This window comes from Metarhizium robertsii (genome assembly GCF_000187425.2).
Source record: "Metarhizium robertsii ARSEF 23 chromosome Unknown MAA_Scf_9, whole genome shotgun sequence".
Taxonomy (NCBI): Eukaryota; Fungi; Ascomycota; class Sordariomycetes; order Hypocreales; family Clavicipitaceae; genus Metarhizium; species Metarhizium robertsii.
Genome location: NW_011942237.1, coordinates 334,313 through 354,897, shown reverse-complemented (window position 1 = coordinate 354,897; position 20,585 = coordinate 334,313). Strand labels below are relative to the sequence as shown.

The 20,585-nt window shown below is 51.4% G+C and overlaps 8 protein-coding genes across 8 annotated transcripts; 2 read left to right on the top strand and 6 right to left on the bottom strand.

The window, feature by feature from the left end:
- Positions 1-1,030: 1,030 nt before the first annotated feature.
- Positions 1,031-2,402, bottom strand: MAA_01517 (glutamine amidotransferase class-II protein; the record flags this gene model as incomplete). Its single annotated transcript, XM_007819515.2, has 4 exons — positions 1,031-1,344; positions 1,401-2,145; positions 2,211-2,306; positions 2,388-2,402. 4 exons carry the CDS (start codon positions 2,400-2,402, stop codon positions 1,031-1,033), a joined length of 1,170 nt encoding a protein of 389 aa, XP_007817706.2.
- A 925-nt stretch (positions 2,403-3,327) lies between these two features.
- Positions 3,328-5,667, top strand: MAA_01518 (WD domain protein; the record flags this gene model as incomplete). Its single annotated transcript, XM_007819516.1, has 3 exons — positions 3,328-3,866; positions 3,933-4,017; positions 4,069-5,667. 3 exons carry the CDS (start codon positions 3,328-3,330, stop codon positions 5,665-5,667), a joined length of 2,223 nt encoding a protein of 740 aa, XP_007817707.1.
- Positions 5,668-6,221: 554 nt separating this feature from the next.
- On the bottom strand, positions 6,222-7,637 carry MAA_01519 (hem oxygenase-like, multi-helical; the record flags this gene model as incomplete). Its single annotated transcript, XM_007819517.1, has 1 exon — positions 6,222-7,637. One exon carries the CDS (start codon positions 7,635-7,637, stop codon positions 6,222-6,224), a length of 1,416 nt encoding a protein of 471 aa, XP_007817708.1.
- A 1,470-nt stretch (positions 7,638-9,107) lies between these two features.
- Positions 9,108-10,604, bottom strand: MAA_01520 (vacuolar membrane protein; the record flags this gene model as incomplete). The annotated part of the gene is made up of 4 exons (XM_007819518.1): positions 9,108-9,362; positions 9,414-9,455; positions 9,509-10,270; positions 10,326-10,604. The coding sequence occupies 4 exons, from the start codon at positions 10,602-10,604 to the stop codon at positions 9,108-9,110; spliced, it is 1,338 nt and encodes a 445-aa protein (XP_007817709.1).
- A 1,033-nt stretch (positions 10,605-11,637) lies between these two features.
- Positions 11,638-12,604, bottom strand: MAA_01521 (periplasmic binding protein-like II; the record flags this gene model as incomplete). The annotated part of the gene is made up of 2 exons (XM_007819519.1): positions 11,638-12,260; positions 12,343-12,604. The coding sequence occupies 2 exons, from the start codon at positions 12,602-12,604 to the stop codon at positions 11,638-11,640; spliced, it is 885 nt and encodes a 294-aa protein (XP_007817710.1).
- Positions 12,605-13,459: 855 nt separating this feature from the next.
- On the top strand, positions 13,460-15,222 carry MAA_01522 (Major facilitator superfamily domain protein; the record flags this gene model as incomplete). The annotated part of the gene is made up of 3 exons (XM_007819520.1): positions 13,460-13,868; positions 13,927-14,182; positions 14,262-15,222. The coding sequence occupies 3 exons, from the start codon at positions 13,460-13,462 to the stop codon at positions 15,220-15,222; spliced, it is 1,626 nt and encodes a 541-aa protein (XP_007817711.1).
- Positions 15,223-15,578: 356 nt separating this feature from the next.
- On the bottom strand, positions 15,579-16,069 carry MAA_01523 (uncharacterized protein; the record flags this gene model as incomplete). Its single annotated transcript, XM_007819521.1, has 2 exons — positions 15,579-15,952; positions 16,006-16,069. The coding sequence occupies 2 exons, from the start codon at positions 16,067-16,069 to the stop codon at positions 15,579-15,581; spliced, it is 438 nt and encodes a 145-aa protein (XP_007817712.1).
- Positions 16,070-18,585: 2,516 nt separating this feature from the next.
- MAA_01524 (uncharacterized protein) lies at positions 18,586-18,988 on the bottom strand (the record flags this gene model as incomplete). Its single annotated transcript, XM_007819522.1, has 2 exons — positions 18,586-18,920; positions 18,958-18,988. 2 exons carry the CDS (start codon positions 18,986-18,988, stop codon positions 18,586-18,588), a joined length of 366 nt encoding a protein of 121 aa, XP_007817713.1.
- Between the last annotated feature and the right edge of the window lie 1,597 nt (positions 18,989-20,585).

Sequence of the window (20,585 nt, the reverse complement as noted above, 5' to 3'; positions counted from 1 at the left end):
GGACGGGCATATCTGATAAAAAAAATGATTATTTGATGTCTCCCACACGAACAAGAGGGACGAAACAGAGAGATTAATATCGACGGCAGCCACAAGGACCAAAAGAGCCGCACAAAATGGGTAAAAGGGCACGCGCCCAAAAAAAGCCCTTGTTGAATGGGCATAACATCGTTCTCCCTTGGGCCATCTGCCACTGCGCCATGGTTGGCGACTGCCTCATGGCGCTCCTAACTTTTGTGGCTATTCCTCATTGATGCCCGCTACCGTTAGGTCTGCACGCCGAAATCCCATGAAGAGCAAGTCTCAAGTTTGTCGCGCGTTTCGACGCTACAGCGGTCGAATCTATTGCGCATTTACGCATTGCTGGATGGAGTCGTGGCGTCGCGTTCGGCCAATGCCTCGTTGGGCCATTGTTCTCGGTCAAAGTATATACTTCGAGGTTTGTCCACATGGGGCCTAATCGTCTGCCACAATGGGTAGTCCAACTGCTCAGGCGTGCGCACAATCGTTCTCTGTTTCAGTTAAGCGTAAATACATTGCTTCATTATGACTGTCTTTTCCTTGTTGACCTATCCAACTGATTGGGCAAGCATTACATTAGGTAGGGCTCAGTGACGGCAACACAATATGCATGGCTGTACCCAAGCCAGAGAACGACGGTAAAAGCCAAAAAGTAACATATAGATACTTCATAGTCTGCTCTTTATGGAAATTTGCTCAGGCTTGGAAGTCACAATGGTCCCAGGCGGATTTGTTCGAGAAGCAGACGTGGCCCCCAGCGGCAGTTGAGCAGCCTACGTGCATTGAGATGTGTGAAGCGCAGGCAAAGGTGCCAAGAAGCAAGTGTCGAGTATATTTTCCTAGATCCAGTATCGCTCCTGAGCGGTACGAAGTCAAATTTTGCACAGTGTACTTTCCACGCCAGGTCGCAACGCCTACAAACCCCCCTCCCTCCTTTATCATGCAGTAGATGTTCTTGGAGGCGGAAATACAATCCAACACACGAGTCCACTTCCTGCAGACGTGGCGTCTATCGTGATTCATTTGCGGAGAGGGGCGTAAGGGCGCGTCTGGCCAAGTCGGGGCTTATACTCCGGGAGCAAAGCGTCTGCGCAGCCAGCTTTCTGTAGCCGTCAAAGCTAGACGGTGTTGCGCCGCTGCCAATGCTGATGGACGTACCACTCGGCTGTTTTTCGTTGGACACTAACCCCTTTGTTTGGACAAAAGCGCTGGAACGGACGTGGTAGGGGTCACGTTCGTAGTACTTGTCAAGGATGGGGTGTGTCATGACTGTTTGGCGGTGGATGGTGAGGATGGAGTTTGTAGGGACGTTCACCCAGTTTTCTGACCATGTTAGCTGTATGACACCATCAATGGTTGTGTCCATTACAGTGTATTACCTCGTTCAAAAGTTAGTGGCTCACTAGCGACGAGCACAATATCGGCTCCCTTGTCCTTCCGCTCCATCTGATACTGCCTGTCATTCGGATCACATGTCCTCGTGGCCCACTGTGTCCCCGACGAATAGTACAGGCTGGCGGCTTCGTCCTTGGAGCTGCTTATGTATCGCGTGCAAATGACGCTATGACCATCCGTCACAGCAAAGTTGAGCAAACTCCTGGTGTCAACATCTTCGCTTTGCAAGACGTCCTGGGGGATCGAATCCGTCAACTCGTTGATCTGGGCAATGGTCTGCTCGACGGCTTTACGCAGAACGGTTGGCCCGAAGCCGTTTTCGGGTGACGAGCTAGGGTTATGACCAAGCCGTTCGAGAGTATCGAGGAATAAGGCAAATGCCCACTCGCTATCTGTACCGCCCTTTACTTCGAGATACCACTTATCCGCTAGTCGGTCGCCAAGTTTTCTCTTGATGTATTTCCAGCCGCCGAGACCACCATTGTGCATCCACATTAAACTGGCGTGTGTAAAGGGGTGGCAATTATCCTCACTCAAGGAGCCTTCGGTCGTGGCGCGTACATGGCCAAATATGAGGCGTGATGCCGTCTTGGATGCTATTCGCTGCAGATTTGTGCAGTTCCACGCTGGAATGGTAGATGTGAAGAGACAAGGCGCAGCGCCGAGTTTTGGATCTGTGTAGAAGCCTATGCCGAAGCCGTCTGCATTGTTTTGACCCCTACGAGTGTCCTGGCCATGGTCAGTAATGGGATTGAGGACGTGCAACCTGGGACGGGGACCACGGGGTGGCGTACTAGACGTAGGCGGGAGTCAAACGACTGCTTTAATATAGAATGTGTCGGGTCGAGAATCAGTTTCGAGAGGAGAATCTCGTCGCTGCCTTTGTACACCTGTTTGGTTCGCGCATTCCCTTGTCAGTTCCCGTGTCCGACGTCGGAGGAAAAGCCGCGAAGATGCGGCCTTTGCCTTACCAAGAAACGGCACATGATGTGCCGGAGCTGCGATGCACAGTCACAGATAGCAAGCTAAATAGACAAGGCGAGATGAGAATAGTGGCAGTCTATGAAAAAAGATGGAGGAGGAAACGATCTCGAAGAAACAGTTATCTGGCGGTGGGAGAGTCAGCGACCTGGCCAAAAGGTGGCCGATTGTGAATCAGGTTTGTAAATGGCACCATACTTCAGAACCTTGGGGCTTTGTGCTGGGGTGCCACTGTGGCTTTGCGACTCCAGTGCTGGGATTGGTGGATCGGACCAGCTGCTGAAATTGGCGTAAATCATTACAATTTTCAATGTTAACAGGCGGCATACTTTATTCGGTGGGCAACGGCGAACTTCCTAGAGCTCGTAGGGCAGCTCTCTGGGTAAATTGTCTGCGAGAAAGATTGTTCTTCACCAAGGATCAAGTTATTGAGGGATGTGTTGAGGAGATGCATGGTCGAATGTTACATGAAATCACCCGCCTGTGGCTGAAGCTCCAGTCATCAACGAGCACTGTAATGTGTGGTTGCCTCATGTGACGTCAGGTGCTTGCCGCTCTTCTCTGTAGGGCGTCTTGGGTGTGGCTTAGGCGCTAGACTCGCCTGTAAACACAGTGACTGCCGTTGGTGAACGTCCATCCCCTGCTAATTGCGGGTTGACGCGAGATTCATTTACACGGTCCGCGTCTTCTGACCGCGTCTCGCCTCACATCTCCACCCCCAGCCTCAACCATGGATCCTTGAATCCTGAACAAAACCGACCTTGTTGCAGGTTCTCCCTCCTCTACTGCTTTCGTATCCTTTACTTCTGCAAAACCATGAAATTGTCTACTCTAGAGCCTTTATGTTAATTTATAATTCCTTCACCCTCAGTCCGACAGCTCGATTCAATATCACAATCGCCCAGTTTAACCAAGCTCGTCACGAGCAGAATGCGTAACCATGGCTCTTCTGCCCCCGACGTCTTGCCCTCGAGTCCCCCGACCATGAGCTCTTCTCCGGCAAATCCTTTTCTATCACCAACCAGAACGGGTCGTCGCAAGGAGAGACGGAATCCGTCCGTCACACCTAGAAGGTTTGGCCGCTTCTTCACGCCTCGATCAAACTTGCCACCCGACAGCCGAGCTGCTCTACGAAGTCTTGATGCATCCGCTACCAACTGTCAACTTATTTCACCCCAATCACTCGCCAGTGATGTCTTCAGCTCGGACCCTATATGTCCTTCGTCACCAACTGAGGCTTTGGGGCAAGTGGATGGCGCAGGAGAGAAAAGAAAACGACTTGATCACTGTCAAGTTGTCCGAAAACGGCGACGGGGCTTGATTGATGAGGACTTGACTCCTCCACCACTCCAATTTCCAGGAAGAAGCTGCCACATGTCACGGGATGGCGATGTGCAAATGGTAGAAGCTCGTTCAGATACAAGAGAAGGCTTAGATGACAGGCGGCGAGCCACTTTGGTGGGTGTCCGGTACCAGTGGCTGATTTTATTGGAAGCATGCTAACCGCCAGGTAAGAGTCACTTCTTTAAAGCTAGTCGCAGTGGAAGTATCACCGGCACGGAGGAAAAGCCATTTCCTGCTGCCCCTTGCATTCAATCGTCTGAATCGAGAACAAACCTGGTATGTCTGAAAACGCCCGTACCTTTTGATATATTTTCTAAGATGCCATAGACACTCGAAGGCTATCGACCAAAGCCCATTCGCAAATTTCGAGGCCGTGGTTTTGAAGCTCAGCTATTGGACCGAGAGCACGGGTTTGCTTCTCACTCTGGCAAGCAATATCTCAACTTTCCGGCTGGCGACCCTAGGACACTCACGGCTCCCTTTTATAGCAAAAGTTACGACACGCACCACTGTACCTCATATACTAGTCAAGGAAATACGATCCCCTTTAGCCTTGCAAGCTGTCACAATGCTCCTGTGACCGTCATTGGCGATGAGCAGGGCTTTGTGCGGCTGTTCAATACTACTACTGCTGATGGGCATGTCGACTCCAAGGTAGATGCCCATATCAAAGTCCACGATAATGCAATTATGGATTTGGACTTGTCCACGGATGATTTCCGACTGGCAACAGCTTGTGGAGATCGGACCGGCAAAATCGTCGACGTGGTCACACAGTCCGTTGCAGTTGAACTGGCCGGTGGACACTGGGACTCCCTCCGACAAGTTGCCTTCCAGCCCGGTGCCGCCAACGGCACCGCTCTCGCTACATCAGATCGAGCTGGCCGTGTCCAAATATGGGATTTACGTTGTTCGCAAGTACCAATCCATTGCTTCTCAACAGCCAACCCCAACGGCACCGGTAACCGTGACACCACCCTCGACCCCATCACTGCTAGAACAATCAACACCATCGACAATGCCCACGAACGCAGAGTACAGGGCATAACATCTGTAGCCTCCGTCACCGCCATACAATGGCTTCCCCCCGGCAGGGAACACCTCCTCCTCACTGCCTCCGAGGCCAATGCCTCCATCAAGCTCTGGGACACGCGATACATCAAGCCGCGCCGTCAAACTGAGGAGACACCCCTCGCCATGACGCCGCAGCCCATGTCCCACGCATGGCGGTCCTACGGCATCACATCCCTGGCCCTCAGCACCGACGCCTCCCGCCTTTATGCCGTCTGCAAAGACAGCACTGTATACGCCTACTCTACAACACACTTGATGCTCGGTCACGCCCCTGAACTCGACAATTTTGCACCCAAACGCAGGCCGACAGGGACAGAGGGGCTGGGCCCCCTGTACGGCTTCAAGCACGACCAGTTCCGGGCCTCGTCCTTTTACGTCAAGTGTGCCCTGCGTCACCGCACCCCCATGAACAACTACCAGCATGAACTCCTGGCCGTCGGCAGCACCGACAGCTGCGCGGTGCTCTTCCCCACCGACGAGGGCTACCTGTACTCGAGCTGCGCTAAACACGCACATGACCTCGAGAGAAGCACGAGTACCAGCGCGCCTACACCCTTGCAATCCTTCTCCGCAAACACTCCCGCGTCGGCGGGCACGGGGCCGTCATCATCGCCTATTCCTATTTTTCGCGTGGGCACGCCCCTAGTGCGCGGGCATTCCCGTGAGGTGACGAACCTGAATTGGTCGCACGACGGGAAGTTGGTGACCGCCTCGGACGACTACTTTGTTCGGCAGTGGCAGGCGAATGAGGCTGAGGCAAGACATCTCAGGCAGGTGGGTGAGTTTGGGGGCGAGCGACACATGGCTGGATGGGCGGAGGTAGGACCTACTTGGGACGATGATGAAGCATAATGACTTTACGCACATTGTGATTTTACCATGGCGCTGGAATAGCATACAGGAGCATAGCAACAATGATATTTTGGCAACATTACAAAACGATATTTTCAAGGTTCTTTTTCATTATCAAAAAAAAGCACGAAAAATGGTGTTCGCATGCAAAGCTATCATCTACTACCGTAATGCTACTCTGTACACTAGGAACTTTGAGAGTCACCCCGACTCTCCAGCCCATCATGCTGTGAAACCTCAGTCGCCATCGCCAGATTTAACGATCCTACCCCAAATGTACCCCAATGCTGACGCACGCTTGACTACTCCGTATCACCGGAAACGAGGCCGAAATACTTCGGCTGGGCGACAAAGGGGGGGACGCCACAAATGTCGCCATCGTGTGCTTGTGCCTGCTTATGTACATGGAGTCCCCTGGCCAGGAGGGAAAAAAAAAGCAATGAAAGGATGCGACTTGTGCCACCAAGCCCGATGACAAGAATCCGCCGTGCCCAGCCCCGTAGACTGGGGCGCCGGCTTTTAACGACAGGCATTCGAGAAGGATCATTTGTCTACTACTCCGACGATGCGGCCCGGCGACCCGAGCAGAGGACCCCAACGACGATGATGCCGATTGCGACCCCCAATACCCAATTCGCGACGTGTTCTCGACGAAGGCGCTTCGAGGCCATCTTGAGGCTTTCGGTCACGTCTGCCGTCGAGTCCGCCACGCCGCCGAGGTCGCTTCGTGCGGGGTGAGGGAGTGTCCTTTCGAATCTCACGGATTTGGACGACGCGGGGCCGAGTTCCATGTCTGTGGTGGAGGGTATGGTTGGGTGATTATGCGGTTCGGAGGGGAGTGCCTCCTCGGGCATGTGGGCAGCGTGCGTTTTGCTCTCCCCTGATCTGGGGTCGTCCTCGCGGTCGCTGCCGCTGCCGCTTGACATGCCTGACATTCGGTTCGACGATCTCCTTGCACTGCGTTCTTTTGCGACATCGACGCTGTCCCGGAAGCGTGGGAGTATCAAGGGGTGTTTGATGGTGGTGGCGGCAGATTCGACAGAGGTTGGGCTGTCAGCAGGTGGTTTGATCGGGCCTGCGGCCACGACAGTGTCCAGCTGAGCGACTACGAGGACCAGGTTTTCGAATATGCAAATCGCCTCCTGCACAATGTCGTGCTTTTCCTGATAGCTGAGCGTTGCGTCGCAGTCTGCGAGCTTCTGCTTGTAGTCTCGCTTCAAGTCTTCGCCGTCTTCGGGGGTGTCAAAGTGGAAGAAGCGAAGCGGCAGGCGGCCGTGGGAGCGGCGAGGCGATGTCTCGGTTGGATAGCTCTGTGTGCTGTCCGCAAAATCGTCTCGGATTGGCCGTGAGGGTGCTGGCATTGCAGAAGAAGCTGCCGTATCCCAAAAATCGTTGCCGGCAGACTCGAGCGTGGCCCGTATAAATCGTCCTCCGGCAAAGAGCGCCATGTACATGATGTACGAGTAGGCGAGCAGAACATGAGGCTTGTTCTTGATGGCGCGCTTGATGTGGCTGACGACTTCCGCGAGATGGCCTGTTTTGCTGATCATGTCGAGCTGTTCCCTCGTCGCGGCGTCCGTCCATCCCGTCATGGACTGAATATCCGCAACGAGCCGGTCCGCGCGCATCAAGCCAGGAATGTACAACACATTCAACATTTCTCGCAGTCCATCCGAAACAATCGGTTTACTAGACTTTGATCGGCCCCAGTCATCTCGGCTATACTCGCCATACTCCAGAGAACCGTGGGCAATACCGCTCCATAATGACTCGAATGTCGTATAAATAGGGGCGATGTGCAGTAAGCCAGAAGCATACACAAACGGATCCCCTGCCTGTGGCGGCAAAGCCAGTGGAAGTCTTTCAATAATCAGCTTGTTAAGTCTGGCGTGAATACTTCGCGTGGCGACAGCTATCGACTCGGCCAGCGGTCGATCCCGGCGAAACGAATCTAGAGGAATGGATGTCATGGCTTTTTCTTTGTTCCGGGGTGTAAGATATGTTTCTATAGTAAAGAAAACAAGGGAATTTTTCGAAAGGGAAGAGGCTATTTTGCAACTTGGAATTCTTCGTCTTAGGTTCGTTTGGCGGCAGAAGGGAACATAGGCACGAACGAGTTGAAGAGAGTTCAAATTGCCTGACAGATGCAGAATGGCCCGAGTCGGGGCATGGAGTGGCGAAAACGGTAGTAACTACCCAGTCGAGCCCAACTTTGCTCGGATTTCTCCAATACAGACTGTCAAGCACTTCCGAAGAGCACTCTAGTCTCCCAACGTATAAAAATATCTACGTTGTGAAACTTTGGTGCCCATGCGCTGGAGAAGGTTGCTGACGCGAACGAGTTTTGTCCGTTCACTTCCTTCCAAGACGTCGAATCTGCTTTGCGTTGCTATTTTACATTATTTTGTTCCGTTCCTCACTGGTCTGACAGATAACGAGGTCCAACTCGGTGACATTGACACTCGGGACTGTCAAACGAGACAGTGGTAACACATTGTGATGCTGCGTTGTAGTATATATCAACGTCGTAGTACAGCCATGAAACTCAGACCGCGTGAAACCGCAGCTGAAGCAGAGAATATGAATAGCGGCAGGTTGGCCTCGATGTTCAAAGTTGGCGACTTGAACAACGTGAAAATATCATCATCCGTCACCAGGTTCGACCGCTGCGCTGGTCTGTGTTGGAATCGCCTCAACTTTAATACCTGGGGCCCAGAAACGAAGTTGAATTGACCAGGGTTTGCTCAGGAGTCGGGCCCGTACTGCGTTCAATGTTCGCTACCGATTTGCGGATCTTGAATAGCCCCAGACAGCAAAAGGCGTCTTGAGTGCCAAGAGTCGGTTTTGGTGGAGTTGGCAGGGTAGAGAAGCAGGAGAGGCAGGAGAGGCAGGAGAGGTAGCACCCGTATAAAACATGGAGAGTCGGATGGAAATCACAGAATGCCATGAATGTCTGCAAATCCCATTTTTGTTCCTGTTGATGCCGCCCACTTTTACGGACCTGAGGCTCCGCAGATCGAGGAATTCGCGCGCCATCGCGGATACTAAGCGTCCATGTCGGGTCCTCCTCCACTTGCACTGTCTACTAGGCGTTTGTAATCTGGGTACGCTAGGCGATATATCAACAACAGCAAGAATACAAGACGTTACGGTCCAAAAAAAAAAAAAAAAGGGACATTACTCTCCCTTGCAAGATTCGCTCGGCGACAAACCAGTACGACCAGACCTCACTTGGTGAGCGTGGGGCAGGGCGCTGGGGTCGTCGGCGATGAATCCGAATGGGTGATTTGGCGGTCCACTGCAACTGCCAGACGTGGTCATCGCACTGGTTTCCAAGGCTCTGGTCATGGCAGAATGCAGTCTGCGAGACATTCGCCGTCGTCGAAATCGTCATAATTATGCAAGCGCTATCTTGAAGCCCCTATGCTCATCTATACCGTTCACCGTCCCGCCCGACCATTCTCCTCCTTGTCCCCATTTTCCATGCTCTCATTATTGATAAAGACAAATGACATGAATACCACCACTGCGCCGATCCAATACATAAAGCTTGAGTACTGTCCGTATTGTATCATCTCCCCAATCAAAGACAAGGGGATGGTGAGAGAAAGCCCAACAGTCACGACCAGCGGAGTGGTTAGGAGCATAGCAAACGCCCAAGCGATGTCACTGACAAATGAGGCCAGCGAGTTGACCTGAGCATTGTCAGTCCTGAACATGTCTCGGTCCACGAGGGGTCAACTTACAATAATAATCATCCAAATCTTGCCAGAGGGGGGCATTTCAAACTAAACCCAGCGTCAGTCGGCGAGCATCCATAGTGAGAGGTAAGCAGACTCACAGGCTCAATATTGGTCCAATGCAAGATGAAAAATAAAGGCCACAATAAGGCCAGATTAAACACGCCCACCAAGCCAAAGAACAGCCGCATATCGACTTTTTCCTCGTTACCCACCCGCCTCTTCATCACCGTAATATACATGCCGTAAATCACGGCACTGAGGAGCGCCATTGAATCACCAACAGCAATCTGCCCAGTTGTCTTGTGCGGGAAGGATCCTCTGTTCTCGTCGCTTTTCCCAGTCAAATCAACAGTCGAAATCAACACTACGCCAACAAGTGAGGCCAAGACACCAATGAGTTTCCGCACGGAGAATGGGTCGACGCGGAGTAATGCGCAAAAGACCAATGTCCACACGCTGCTTGTGGACGTGAGAATCGTAACGCTCGCCACGCTAGTGTACTCTAAACACGCCGATGCAAAGTAGTTGGCAGAGAACCAAAGCATGCAAAATTCCAAACTGAGAATCGCTGTTTCGCGCAAGTTTAGTTTTTCGTCGAGTCCGGGGATGGCCTCTACAGCCGTCTCGCTGCCCGCCATCAATCTCTCATTGTCGAGATCGTCGTCCTCTGTCGCGGCTTTCGTATATGAGCTCTGTTGTCTGTATTCTGTCCACATTTGAATCAAGTCGTGGCGCATGCCCCGTACGCCGTTCCTGAGCAAGTATTTCGTAAACATTGGTACCAATGAAATCGCAAAGATGGAGGTGTTTATGTAGACGAGGAAGAATGGCTTGTCGTATGTGTGGTCGGAAAAGATGAACTGCGGCCGGTTAGCCCTGTTTGAAACGAGACGAGTCCAAGGATGGCCTACTCACGCTCGCAAGAAAATTGGACAATGTCCATAGGAAAACCGTCACCAGTAGCAAACAGATGCCTAGTGTCCTTCTAGCCACGCCTCCCAGGCCCATGTGAGCCAAAAGTGCAGGCCGCTTCGTCGGCAACGGCGACTGCGACCCCAGCGAATCCGTCGACGTTATCATTTCGACCGCCTCACCCCGATGGCCGCTGGGCAAGCGCCTATGGTTCGCGTCGGCTGCATCAGCGGAGCTATCGAAGGCGTCTTCGCCAACATGTCGTAGGTTTGAAGTCGCCATGGTAGTTCATTTGGCGGCGGCAGCGATAACGACTGGCGACAACGACGCTGAGCGTTTTTGAGGATGATGTACTCCGTAGTGCCGGGCGGTAAAAAGGAGGCACAAGGTCACATGTGTAACGGTGGCACAAGGCCAAGGGCGCAATTAGAACTGAATGACAACTGCAAATAGAAACGAATGAAGCGAAAAAAGATATTCTATTTCGGCCGGAAAGCTCTGTATTCCAGGTCGGGCTGCATGAGGGAAACTTGACTTGGAGAATGCAAAAGGGTCCGATCCAAATGGAGATGGAGATTGAACTCCAACGTCGGGCGCCATGGGCACATGCAGTTGTTCTATTTTTCCGACGGCCAAGTCAAGTCAAGTCAAGTCTGGTGCCGTTATTGGATTTGAGAGCACTGTCATTCGCTGAGGGTGCCTGGGACCCTGGACGTTCGGGGGTTAAGCGGCGGGCCAAGGCACCAGCAACTCCCCGCGGCAGCCGGGTTAGCCATCGTTGGGCCAATGACGGGCGCTCAGGTGTGTCCATGTCTGGACAAGATCCGAATCTGCCCAGCTGCTTCGCGCAGAGCCCAAGACAGAGTCCAAGACACTAGGTCCACCGAGGCTGCGGTCAAGCTGGGCGTGCTTTCTCTGAGCAGTGCCATGGTGTGATTCTTTTGAGATATACCCACAGGACATGATGGTTCACGTATTCATAATAACCTAATCACGGCACAAGTAGGTTAGTACCATCAATGCCAAGGCGTTCGGAGCAACTGCAGACTGAGACTATATTTAACAATAGGGCCAAACCTGATCATTAGACACTAGGTGCAATACGCCTTGCCAAGTTCATGATATACAAAGTGCAGCCCTGGACTTTACTCAGGTTTCTGCACACCTAGGCGTGCTTTAAATGTATGCAAACTTAACTTGTCCCATAGGTTCAGTCACTAGAAACATAACGCATGTGCGCTGAGACAGAGACGATTACATGACTTTCACTTGGCGATGCACACCTTTTACTATTGTATGTGTTAACTGACAAGCATCACACCTTGACAACCATGGCATCAACATCCAAGCCCTTGCCTTCCACCAAGACACCAGCCTTTCTAAGCACACTCACACAATTTCGCACAACGTCATTCTTCACGCCCTCCGTGTGAGCCGGGAACTTGACCGTCTTTAGCCACTCCCTTGCATCCGGCTCCGTGTACCCCAGCTCCGTAGAAATATACTCGACTGCCTCGTCTTGATGCTCGTTAAAGTGCTTGATGCCCCGGTCAAGCTTCTCAAACAGTGTCTTCACACGCGCATCCCCGCTCTTGGTCAACTTGGTAGACGCAACAATCTTCCAGCTGCTCCATGGAGTGTAGATTTCACCAACGCGCCGAATCTCACCCGCGTCGTAGTACTTCTTGGACGTAAAATGCTCCCACATGAAAAAGTCGGCCTCGCCAGAGTTGACTGCGTTGCGGAGGTTCTCGAAATTATGCAGGACAACCGTGTCGGAAAAGTGAGTCTTGTCGGCAAGCCAGCCTTGCTGGTCGGCGAGGACAAAGCCCATCACGTAGGACCCAGAGCCAATGCGGGACACGCCGATTTTGCCGCCCTTCAGAGACGCCACAGATGTGATTTCCGGGCGTTGAGCCCCCGTCGAGATGGCCCAGCCTGCAAGTAGATGAGTTTAGCTGCGTGTTGGCGGCGTTGGCCCATGTACAGGAGGGTCAATCCTTCTTGAGGCATCACATACAAAGCGGAGTGTCGACATATGTGCCAACAAGGCGATATCCTCCGTCGCCTTCAATGCCTTCTTTGCCGAGTCCCGCAATCCATCCCTCTGTCAGGCCGATGCCGATGTCAATCTCGCCTGCACGGATGGCGGTGATCATGTGTCCAGTGCCGGAGGGGAAGGGTATCAGCGTGGCATGGAGACCGTAGTGTTTCTGAGCAAAGTGGATGGGCGTTGAAAAGTGCTCCGGCACATAGCCGATTCGCAGACCTTCTGACGACATTTTGACGTCTGGGTTGGGAATACCTGATTGAGTCGGTGATGTGAGAGATTATTCCTGATGGTGGGGAGAGGGGGGTCGGGGGAGTGCGGCAAATGCAACAGTACTAGTCGTGAAGACTGGAGATTCAATGCTCCATTTTCAGTTGGCACAGAATTTGCGAACAGACACGAGCAGACCCAAGGTACCGTTATTCAAACGATTCCGGCATAGGGTTATTATATGTAGTTAATCTCATCATGAATATGCGTCAATATAGGGTACTCGAGTGTATTTCCACGTGTGTGGTTCAGCCCAACGTCAAGCAAGTCACCACCAATCAAGAGATGCCGGTTTGCCTGCTGCCAAGTATACGCTAACGTGCTATCGTATAGTACAGTCTGGCTCGCGATAGCAAAGTACTTTGGCCCATGAAATAGTTTTCGTCTCGGTGTCACCCCCACCACAAGTTAAATCCGAGACGTAATCCGCAACACTCTCGTGCCAAGGGGCAATAACTCCGTTCGTAATCCACGTAATCAATCAATCGGGTTCAGTGTTGGGAATACGATGAACGGATGGAATGCTAGGGCTGAAGGTGGCGTAGCGCCACCGCAGACGTGATGAGTGTATGGCTCTCATCCCTCATGGCTCTTTCCCGTGGTAGAAATTAATCTTCAGCTGAACAGCTCAACAGCTCAACTCAAAACCTTAAATTTGGCATCAAGCATCTCGCGCTTCTGGGAGAGCATCTTGAACCTTGAGCCGCTTCCATGTCTCGATTGCATTACTTTGAAATCCAGCAAAACACTTGCACACGCTTTGCGAACCCCCTCATCCCTAAATTTTCAGCAAAAGCCGCACCCAGAAAGACGCACCATGTCCGAGGTCGAGCTTGAATCAGAAATGGAGTGGGAAGAGGACGCTCCGTTCCTCACCCATGATGAACGGGAGCAAGCAGATGCTGGCATTGAACCAGAAACAACGCCCACTCATGAACAACCCGATGAGCCGTTACCAACGAGACCTCTTATCAGGGCTGCGCCATGGCAAGCCAAGACGCCCGGAACCATTGTGTTTCTTGCCGCTGTCATGAAGTTTTGCATCACATCCAGTGGCATGCTGCTTCTTATCCCCGTATATCGACTGATTGAAGATGCGCTGTGTCATGTACATTATGAGGACGACTCATATGATATTATTGACGAGATGAAATGCAAAGTAGACGACGTGCAGTCCCGGCTGGCGTCTCTGATCGGGTGGTGCGGCTTGTTTAATTCCGTCATGAGTGCGTCTAGACGCTCGTACCATACACACTACAAATGCAGAACGCTGACGCTGTTTAGCATTGCTGGTCACTTTCCCTTACGGCATGTTGGCTGACCGTATTGGCCGCAAGCCCACGGCTGTCCTTGCTTATGTTGGTCTTGCCATTTCATTCAGTTTCACGCCGCTCATGTTTGGCGTATTCCAAGACACCCTCCGTCGAAATCCGTATATTATCATGACGGGTTCGCTCTGGACGTTGCTAGGCGGCGGTGTACCGGTCTTGCTCAATACCTTGTACGCTGTTGCTGCCGATGTCAGCACCGAGCAACAAAAGTACGTGTATTCACGGGCGACACGCATGGCTCACCCTTCCCGTTCCGTCGCGACAACAAACACTGACAATCCAGGACAGGGCGGCTAGCTTCTTATATCTCACCTTTGGGGCTACTCTTGGCGGCCTCATCGGCCCTCTACTTGCTGGTGTTTTAATGACCAACTTCGGGCCGTGGGTGCCAGTCTACGTTGCCTTGACTGTCACGCCATTTATGCTTTGCATCTTCTTTTTCATCCCAGAGACCTTGAATGTGGAGACGAGAGCAAAGAGGAACAAGGACCAAACATTCGCCCAAGCCTTCAAAGAGCATGTCGGCAAGGGTCTGGATGATCTGATGCACTCTGTGGACATGATTAAGAATATCAACATACCCCTTTTACTGCTCACCTTCTTCTTTCAGTCGGCTAGATTCGCAGCATATACTTCGGTATTGGCGCAGTATATTAGCAAACACTTTGGATGGAAGCTTGCAGAGACAAGTTTGCTCTTGTCACCGTTGGGCGTCCTCAACCTCATTATTCTGGTCGCATTACCCAAGGTCTCGGAGATTCTGGTGTCACGTCGATTCAAGTTCACAGTATTCGGGAAAGACTTGTTCCTCACCCAAGTATCGACGTTTCTCATTATTCTTGGCGCCCTCATCGAAGCCTTTAGCCACAATGTAATCCTCTTTCTTTTCGGATTGTTCATTGGGACATTTGGTGCTGCCGATAGCCCACTCGCTCGAGCCACGGTATCGCACTATGTTGATGCCAAGTCTATCTCGAAACTGTACGCCCTCATTGGAATGATGGAAGTATCGGGTTCATTCATTGCCGGCCCGGTGCTGGCGAAGCTGTTTAATATCGGGCTAGAACGCAGGGGTATTTTTATCGGCCTGCCTTGGTTCTATATGGCGTTCTTGTGCGGTATTGCATTCGTGGCGCTGCTCTTTGTTCGACCGCCTCCCGGTAACAAGAGTGCAGGTGATGAAATATTTTGTCGCGAACCTGGAGTTGTGAATGAATCGGCAGCGGAAGACCTGTTGTGTCCGGAGTGACGGATGAAAATAAACGAATTCACAAGATTTATGCATAAAGATATAGAAAGGGTGGTTCTTGTTTATTTGTCTAATTTAGATTAGCAGTAGATAAGGTACGGTTCACAATATACCAATATAGAGGGCATTCGATGCCAAGACTCATACTCATACGCGTATAGTCAACTTGAAAGGTGATTTGGGTTAAACCAGTGCGCACCGAACATGTGTAGTTTCACCTGCGACATGCACAGAGCCCATGGGGAGCGAAGAGTCAAGGTTGGCTAGGTTTGCAAAGTATCCTTTGCCGATTGCATATACAATACAAGTCTCAGTGACTATACATATACATCATACGTGTACCCCCGTCTTGCCGATCAGATAGTAAAGGCAGAATAGCCCTGCAGAGCACCAATGGCCCCAACAGCTACAGCATTGCTCGTCACCCCATTCTTGGCGTACCACCAGCCGCTCGCCCACATGATGGCAATCATGGCCCCGGCAACGGCCTTTTGGACGGGATCCCGCAGGAGCGCCGGGTTCTTGGACCAGGCATAGTTGATGAGGGCTGGGAAGGGAGGGGGGGGCAAGATGTCAGCAAAGGAGCTCAGTGCATGGGGGAGCGAGTCGTGGACGTGCCGTTCATGATGAAGAAGCCGCTTCCCTGGTACCAGCCTGCTTTTGCGCAGGCATAGGCGAGGCGCGGGAGGGTTTGGAACTTTGCATTTTCCTGCCAGTCCTTGGCGGACGTCTGTCACGGGTGAGTATGTACTTGTGGATGTGCGGCTGGCGTTGGCTGAGGACGTACGGTGTGGCCCAGCGAGATGAGCAGCCATCCCACCGAGGTGACTTGGAGCGCTTTGGACATGTTGGCCGTATTTTGAAGGCAAGTGGATGAGGTGAGCGGGATGAGATTTTTGCAGAGGTTGACGGATGATGCTTGTGTACAATGGAGATGGGGGATGGTGTTTATGAGTGGGCGCGCGACCTCGGCTTGGATGGGGTCGAGTTGCTCCGTGTTCTCCGCTACTGCATCGCCGAGGCTCAAATGGGCCGGGATGGACGGCGCGGCGGAGATTTAGCTTTCCAGATGTCTGGTCCGGGGGTGAATGTTGTATATGCAGGTGGGAGGCGGGACGTGGTTAACCGGATCAGGTAACTGGCTACGGTGCCGGGCTATATTACCCCGTTGGCAACTAGGTGGGCTAACTTGGTCGTTGACGGGTATAAATTATGATGGGATACTAGTGTATTTGACTTCTATGAGATTAATAGATCCTGCCACCGATGGAATCTATAAGTGCATGTGGTGACTAACCCATAGGCGTGTGAATTGATGTTATTGGTTGATTGAGACGCAGAGTTGGGCATTGCCACCTGCATAAATGGCATTGTTGAACAGTTACCACATCAGGTGAATCCGTTTATAAAAAACAAGAAAAAAGAGACATGCTACTCCTGCAACAATGCCCTTTTAGAAATTCGTCCATGACCAGAGCTGTTTGCAGGGATCCTTGCTAGCCTGCGTCTTTGCTTCATTGAAATGCCCATGCTTGCCATTCATTCATTCACTGTCTTTGGAAGTAAAGAGCGGGTGCTGTTCATAGTAGGCGGACAGTACCAAGTACGAAAGAGACACGCAACATGTAAATATTATTTGAGGATTGACTTACAAGTTCAAATGAATTGGCCTCTTTCGTATCGACCATCTGTCAGTATTCATAGTGGTTCTTGCTAGCCTAGGGTTTTTGGCTCACTGAAACGCCTCATGCTGGAGTGTTGGGAAGCAAGGAGTGGGCGCGCTTTCCACTCTGGACCTACAAAGAGAAAACACGAAGCAAGAGAGACACTGGTGCATAGCAAATCCCTGCCTTTGCAGGTTTTTTTTGTTTACCTTGTTGGCAAGTGTGTTTGAACTTTAAACACCCTCAAGACACAAGAGAGACTCGGGGGCAATGGAAGAAGAGCGCCCACCTCGACAATCAAAGCTACTCTCCTCCCTGGCCGTGATTCATCTCACCATTGTTCTCTCGACTATCGAGCCAAACAGCGTCAGACCAAACCTTCAACAGTCTTTTCAAAATGTGCAAACTCAGGCGTCGAAAGTTCGCATGCATCAATTGCAAAAGACAATGGATTCAATACAAACTTCTCGGCGGAACCAGACGGTGTTCTCTTAACCCTCCACTCGTTGATGAACCTTGTCCGGCAGACGACACGGAGATTAAACAGTGTCTCCCGGTTAAGGGGAGTTGCGGGTGCATCGCACCACATTGCCAAGTGTTTTTAAACCAGGATAACGTGAGAAGAATAGTGCCCCTTTATATGCCTATGATTCCGACCGCTGACTTTTTCGATGTAGTATCTTGACAGTTGGGTCCCGGTCCGGGTAGGTCTAGGGGCGACGGTGGTTGAGGATGCAAACAATGCTGACGTATTTTTAGAGTAGAGCAGAACTCGACGTGAGAGACGCAGTGACTGGCTCTTTTCTTTTATTCTGCTGATATAATTGATAGCATCTCTACAGATGGCCTTCTCACATATGGCCCGCGGCAAGTAAACCGGCTGTGCCATCCACGCATAAAAACTGGACTAACATACCTTGTAGAACGCTTGGAATAACTTTAGCAAAGACGAAACAACGGAAAAGGGTGCAACGGAAAAGGTTAAAACGGAAAAGGATGCATCGGAAAACGAAACAACGGAAAAGGATACAACGGAGAACGAAACAATAGAAAAGGTTAAAACGGAAAATGATACAACGGAAAATCTGCGATAGGGTTTTTGATACTGCAAGGTTGGATACACAACGAGCTTGCGTTGTCAGTCTTTGTATTCGTGGCAGTTTGAGGTGTAGCCGACATGCGTCAGGTTTTTATTCCCAGAGAGGGATTTTCTGAGGAAAGCGGCTTGGAAATAAGTTGACAAGTTATAACGACAGCGTTATTGAATATTGACAATATTGCGCTTCACGGTTGAGAACGTGGCCTTCGCGTTGACAGGTTGATTTTCGGTTCTGGATCGTATGGCTACCTTGCTCTCTCGATTGGCGATTGTGTTTGATGGCGTACAAATTCTGGAAGGTGTATTATGCTAGTATACGATGAGCCAGACGGATCCGACGTCCCAGTCTACTTGAGAACACTGGAGAAATGGTGGCAAATGTAGCTCTGTTATGAGAATGCCACTGGCTAGCATCTTGTTCTCTGGATGCAAGTGTTCATCCTTTGGAATTACTGCGAGAAGTGGCCTCAGCATGGCCATTGGACGAGCCAACACACCCCTTTGACCATGGCGGCAGCAGCAGAAACAATGAATGATGGCGTATAACGCAACAAAGACTATCCTTGACTGGATCTCGTCACATGTCCCTGCACAAACAAATCAGTTGTATTGCGTGACAGGCCGCCGGGAGGCAACAACCCACAGAAGAGCCAGCGTCACGTCGCCGTGGATTTTGGCGCGCAACTGAATGTCAACGTCTAGATTCAGGTCGAGCCTGAGTTTCAGAGGATTCGACTTTTCGGACGTCTGGGCCACGGCCCGAATCTGCGGCTGCTGAGACTGTAGTTGTGGCTGTTGTTGTAGTGCAATTTGTCTTGGAACTTCCTCCTCGAATTCTGGGACTAGTTGGTATCGTAGTGAAGAGAAAAAAACGCTTTCGACTGACCGCTGGTATAGTCTTGCACCATTTGATGCTTCCTCTGCACGGTTTGACCCTGCGACAAGTTAGCCTTGCTGATGTGTTGCAGTCACATGGGGATGTGGGATATGCCTTTGCAGCCATGGTGATGAGATTGTTTGGACCCAACTGTGTACGAGTTCAAGACGTGAAAAAAAAAGAAGGATCTGGATCGGAGGCGCTACAGGCGTTAGGTGACGTTTAAAATCTAGAGCTGCGTCGTCTTCTGAGTTCGTTTCATCCAAAGGTCAAACGGGGGAAATGAAACATGATGTCACACGGTGTCATGCTGTCGCCTTGGGGCAATCTGTAGCCCTGTTTGACCTATGCACGAAACTTGGCAGAGGGACGGGTGGCTGCGCGGATGATGGCATGATGGCAGATCTCGATGCTCCAGTGTGGCGCCTGGGCTTCTGTCAAGAGTCAAGACAAGTTGACACTTGGATAAATGTGGGAAACGGGAAGTCATGTGCTTTGATTCGACATTCGCATGAGACGAAAAAGCCGCCCCTGATGCACCCTTGCAGCAGTCCAGGGGACGGCGGGCGAAACGGACTTGACTGCACCGGCGCGACTTGCCGACATGCATGATGCCTCCATTATCCGTGACATTTACAAAGGAACATTGAAGCTACTCGAATAAATACTCTCAAGTAGACGAATCGTGTCATGGACGCCGTGGTACCCTTTGCTGAACTGACGATGCGGTATGACTCTCATTGACGGCATTGCAATATGCAATATTCACACATGACAGCAACAAATCATTGACTTTAAGCTCATGGTTAACAAAACACGAACCAATCAAAGAGTGAAGTCAAGTGAGGTTGAGGAGCGTCTCAGCGTCCACATTGCACGACGCCTTATACTTGCCAATCACTCCGTGATGTATGCTCATCCCAACACTTTGTCAATTCAAAAAAATAAACAAGTCATGAAAGCCCTTTTAGAGTGACCACCTCTCCTTTCGTAGATAAAAGTGTCCACCCGTTGTTTTGTTTAGAGCCGCGCCTTTGATGAAAGGCCTACAAGCCGCAAACACTCCACTCCTTGGGGCTGCAGATTATCACAGCCCACGGCCGACAAAGATTATGGAAAGCCCACATATGACCGCTCGTTTGATCCTTCTTCTAACAGTATTCAGCTCGTCTCAACAACCGTTCCCTACTTGTGCCGTCCCATTGACAACGACGCCCAAGTCCCACCCGCCCATTGTTGGCCACGATGTCGGAAAAAACGAGGTTTGTTCAAATATGTATTCAACTAGGGCTCCCACGTCTGTTCCGAGTGTTAAACAGCATGTGTAATTGAGTCGTTGCAATTCACTGCCCATCGCCAAATGTAATAAAATATCCAGCGACTTCCGCATGTCGGTGTTGAACACACAATTCCCCCATCATCTCATCAGAAATCGCTACGTGTCCGCCCTCACCGAGCCGCGGCCAGCCGTTGCTCATTACTCATCAGCATGTGCTTCATCAACTACCGGACACTTGTCTGTCCCAGCTGCCTCACGCATTTCCTGCAGGCCAGGTATTTCACAGCGTACAACGGATTCCCCCATGGCCGGCCATGCTCCGGCATGGACGTCTACTACGACCCGACACGCGGAGCCGAGTGCGGATGCCGCGTCCCGACGGATCCTATCTACTGGCAGGCTGTAGGTGCTCTGATATTTTGACGGCTGCATGGCGTGTTTGCT